The sequence below is a fragment of the Bidens hawaiensis genome, unplaced genomic scaffold (genome assembly GCF_021521415.1).
Source record: "Bidens hawaiensis isolate Kalapana, Puna unplaced genomic scaffold, B.hawaiensis_p1.1 tig00084609_1, whole genome shotgun sequence".
In the NCBI taxonomy this organism is placed as follows: domain Eukaryota; kingdom Viridiplantae; phylum Streptophyta; class Magnoliopsida; order Asterales; family Asteraceae; genus Bidens; species Bidens hawaiensis.
The window spans coordinates 16,821-21,840 of record NW_027504103.1 but is presented as its reverse complement, the minus strand read 5'-3'; the positions used below and the strand labels follow the sequence as shown (position 1 = coordinate 21,840).

The 5,020-nt window shown below is 28.0% G+C and overlaps 1 protein-coding gene across 1 annotated transcript; it reads right to left on the bottom strand.

The window, feature by feature from the left end:
- Positions 1 to 2,855: 2,855 nt before the first annotated feature.
- LOC143607651 (uncharacterized) lies at positions 2,856 to 3,454 on the bottom strand. Its single transcript, XM_077083023.1, has 3 exons — positions 3,311 to 3,454; positions 2,996 to 3,226; positions 2,856 to 2,861 (listed from the first exon to the last, which is right to left on the bottom strand). The coding sequence occupies exons 1-3, from the start codon at positions 3,452 to 3,454 to the stop codon at positions 2,856 to 2,858; spliced, it is 381 nt and encodes a 126-aa protein (XP_076939138.1).
- Positions 3,455 to 5,020: the final 1,566 nt, after the last annotated feature.

The following is a 5,020-nucleotide window of genomic DNA, read 5'->3' as shown; positions in this document are numbered from 1 at the left end:
ATAGAAATATAATTAGATATATTAAAATTTATTTTTTTCTAAGATTTAAATTATTTTTAAAAAAAACTTACTAATTTTAAAACACTCTATATTGTTAAAAATATATAATTATTTTGAAGGTGTATTTTCTTACCAAATTACACTCTAAATTAAATATCTGATAAAGATATATATATATACTAACAATATATTTTTAACATATATTGTTAATATGTCTAATAGAATCTATATTTATTTGTTATTTAAGTCAGATTTTTAAACGTGTAACACAAATACTAAATAAAAAGCCTGTTATAGAAAATGTGACAAAATTATAATAATATAAATAAGGTGTTACCGAAAAACAAAGTTAAAAAGCACAAATTAATATATTTATAGATATCACCCAATCTATAGTATTGATATCATAGAAATCTAAGCGTAACACAAATATTAAATAAAAAGCCTGTTATAGAAAATGTGCCAAAATTATAATATAAATAAGGTGTTACCGAAAAAGAAACTTAAAAAGCACAAAATAATATATTTATAGATATCACCCAATCTATAGTTGTCATATCATAGAAAGCTAAGGTTATTGTAAATAAAAATTAATTTGGAATATAAATTATGTCTGTGTCACATTCAAAATGCATGGCAGAGTCATTATTAATAGATTATATATACAACAAAAAACCAACCATTAAGAAAAAATAACTCCAAACAGAAATATAACCAAACATTCAATTATGGATAAATCAAACTAAACAACTAACTTGCAAAGATAGTCACTCCAAAAAACACATGTTTAAAAAACCAAACATAAAAGATCCAAAAGTAATACAAATACTTAAGATGTAAAACCAAACCGAATAAATTTCAAACCAAAGTTTAACCGTTCACTTAGCATCCTTCTCCAACTTAAGAGTTAAAATAGTTGCAACATCACGTGCTTCATTGGTCTTCCCAATCTCTTCAAAAGTCTTTGGCTTAACCTTAGTGGCAGACATGCTAGGTTGATCGTCAAATTCAAAAACTTCAAACAACTTTCTCTTAAGTTTATCGTCAAAAGACGTTGAAATTCCTTTTTCCTTATTTGCCACATCCTCACCATCAACATTTGAATTTGGAGTCTGGTTATCTCCAATATCCGAATCTGTTATTAAAAAAGTAATCAATATCACAAATTCATGTCACAAATGTTTGTTTCACCTATATATATAAGTTTGAATTATCATATTTAAGAAACATATATACCTTAGCGGAAACCGAACCGGATGATTGAAATTCTGACATAGATGCTCCCAATGAAACAAAATTAGAATCGGTTTGCAGAAAATTATAAGGGTAACCAAAAATTCTGTTAATGGAAATAACATTAACTATAAAATGAATTTAGTATTAAATAATTACCAAACGACTATGCTGCCTTTTCTGCAATTCAGTGAGAATATTAGTGTCATCAGTAAGCTTGTTTATACCATAATCTTCCACACTGTTTCTGAAATTGAACTCTGCCACATCGACTTTAAAAGCAAATTTCTTTTCTAAAAGACAATCCAACTCAGCAGGGAATCCACCATTTTCAACCTCATTCGGTAAAAAAATAAGTGACAAATATAAACTTGATAATTCAAATTGTGAACAATTATGTATAATAATAATAAAATATACTAATTGAAAATAAACCTATTTTTGAGAATCAATCAATTCAGCTGCAGTTTTGTTGATCAGCATTTTAGCATCTCTATCGAAGAGAGTCAACGACACAACACCAGTCGAATCTTGAACCCTTATCTTTATCTTTAATCTATATAATTTTTAAAATAGGTTAATAGCAAGCAAAACAGAATATTGAATATTTTGTAAATAAAAATTTGAATTTGTTTTCACTAAGTACCTAGGTGTAGGAAGAACACCTAACACATTGCATCTTACTGTTTTGCATTCATATTCAGTTACCCCTTCACCAAGATTTTCCATGAGTTTACGGCTACAATTATTACAGCCAATGTAATACCACTCTGTATCTGGACATATGGCCTTAATTGTACCAAGGATAATGATATTCTTAGGCTGCAAATAAGTAAAAAACAAGTTATGCAATATAATCGTTTAAATCATGAATTTAATAATTAACTTACAAATATAATGGTACAAATATCACAAATGTTAAACGAATCTGTAGCTTTCAAAAACTCATCATCAACAGAAGAGGGCATCTTGACTGGAATCGGTTTACGAATAGCGACATCATTGTCATTCAGCAAATCAAACAAACTACATATTTAAAATTTACACATTTAATAAAAAGTAAAAGGGCTAAAATTTAAATAACCAAATCTAATGTAGTAAACAGAATAAAGAAAATAAAGAAAACAAAAAAATATATCTGTTTTTGTATTCTTCTATCTCAAATAAATAGTCGTTAATGAACAAACGCCTAACATTCGATCCAAAATAATTGGACACATAGACTTTCTCTACAAAAATTGAATATTAATGAGTCATAAATAAGATTAACGTGATATGCTTATATTTCAATTAACTTGAAAACAGTAATCATAATTACCTTTACCGTCATAACCGGTGCGATACTTAACCCTACCAAATTGGAGAACAATAACGCATGTGGTTCATCAAAATGATCAACGACATATTTAGAGAGCTCGGATGCATAATGATCCCATAGAGTGAGATACACACAATTTCCACTAAAAATAAGTGTTCAAAATCAAGATAAAGTAAATTAACAAAATTAATTAAATAAAATATCTAAAAATAGTGGTACCTTAAATCACATAACTCCATTGTACGCTTGTTTTTGTCTTTGACGTTTGAAACATTCTTCTTGAAGACATGAACCACATGACCAATTATATCTAAAAGAAAGAAATTAAATAAATTAAGTAAAACATCAACTGAAAATCTAAGGATAAATTGAATAAATAATTTCTTTGAATACAAATAGTATTTTACCAATTGTGGACTTCAAAGAAATTTGTTTCTTGATTACTGATTCAAATGAAATCATTTTGAATCCAAACATGCGACCTTCAAACTCTTGACATGGATTAACATGAGTGTTTGGTCCAAACACTAATTTGTTGGGAGAATCAATAACTCTGTAGTTTGATCCATTTAGACCAACGCTGGGATTAACAATAGTAAGAGTAGAGCTTTCCTTCAAGAATCTTTTGAATCGAAAGATATCCTGTTTGTAAACGGTGGCTTGCATTCGATTTTCCTATCATTAAAGAAATAAGTATTTATTCAATAATAAAACTGTCGAAAGTCTAACATATATACAGATTAATAAATACACACTTACCTCTTCATCCATTAAAACCATCTCGATCAAAAAATCCTCGTTGACATTTTTGTTATCTTTGATGCTCCAAAGCCTCAGAACTCTAACCTTAAGAGTTGATGTTTTGAGAACATCAATCTTATTGGTAAAGGCCTGAGCATCCATTGTCATGTGCTTAAAATGAAAATATAAAACAGTTAAATAAAGTGGCCGAAAACTAAATACAATTATCAAAAGTGTACAAGCTTTCATGGCAGAAAATACGAAAGGGAAAAACGGGCCATGATTATGAAAATTTAATATGTGATTAGATATTATATAGTAGAATGTAGAGAATTTTAATTTTGTTAAACGTATTATGTATAGAAAGTTTCTTAAAATAAAATCGAATATAATCAACCGGTTTATTGTAAATTAAAATTTCAAAAAATAACTTATTGTTTAGAATATATAAAGTTTCTTAAAATAAGTTTGAATATAATCAACCGATTTATTGTAAATTATAATATCCAAATAAAAAAACAACATTAATTATTAAATTATATCCTTAAATATAGTTATTTTAGTCAAACCTTTAAATATTGTGAGTAATAATTTGAATTTGAAGTTGACATTGAAGTCAAAACGTAAACTAATCATGGAATCAGTTAGGTACATTAATATTTTAAATAAATCATAGAATAAATTTTATTTGGAACATGAATATTATAATTTAATATGTAATTTAAATTTTAATTAAATAGTAAATTGGCCGGAAAAAAATCAAAAACCGAACGGAAATTGGTCGAAAATAAAAACATAAATTACAAAGTGGACGGAAAACAATTAAGAGTCAATTATGATTGTTGACTAAAGAAAAAATATAAAATTGCCCGGAAATTATAATTTAACATAAAATTATATTTATAATAGTTTGGCCGGATAAAAGTCAGTTATGAAAAAATAAAAAAAAATGGCCGGAGAATATCATTAAACATAATTTTACGTTTATAACAGTTTGGCCGGAAAGAAGTCAATTATGATAATTAACTATATGAATTATGATAACAAAACTGGACGAGACTATATTCATCGGATGTTATTATAATAATTAAGTATCTCAAGGTGAAAAATCGTCTGTTATTTACCTTTATTATATTCACTGGAGAAACGATCTGTTATACGAATCATCAATTGCGAGAAAAAACCTTATCGCATCTCGTATGACAAACGATGATTTGAACGGAATCCAAACGATTGTAGACCTTTCCACAGATGGAGTTGAAGAATAACATGGTGAATAATGGAGAAGTCAGAATATGACGGCCGGAATTAGAGTTGAATAGTAGCGGCGGATTAGGTTTAGTTAGGTTTGGTATGTTCGTATAGAGATTAGAGAGAAAGATGACTGGTTGGATTGTTTGTGGGTTACGGAAAATGGAGCCGTTTTATTTTTTTTGGGGGGGGGGGGTTTGTGATTAAGTTGACACATGGCAGCATAATAGAAACTCTTAAAATGAAAATTTGGTGACATGGAGGCCTTGATGGACACCCTAGTAGAAGGACATGTGGTAAAATTGTATTGATTTAATAGATTAGTAAGATTTTGGTTTAAAGCTTATAACTTTATAGCATTAATATGAATAAATTATAAAATAAATTAATTTTGCGTTAAACATTCCTTGTTTGTATCGACCAACAACCAACGGTCTAGCGGTGTGCGTGGTGCGGTTCAGTGCGGTTTTTTACTGA

Coding starts and splice junctions, on each gene's coding strand:
- LOC143607651 (XM_077083023.1), bottom strand. CDS start 3,454: ATGGATGCTCAGGCCTTTACCAATAAGATTGATGTTCTCAAAACATCA. Junction 3,227..3,310: donor TGGTTTTAATGGATGAAGAG/GTAAGTGTGTAT, acceptor CTTTAATGATAG/GAAAATCGAATGCAAGCCAC.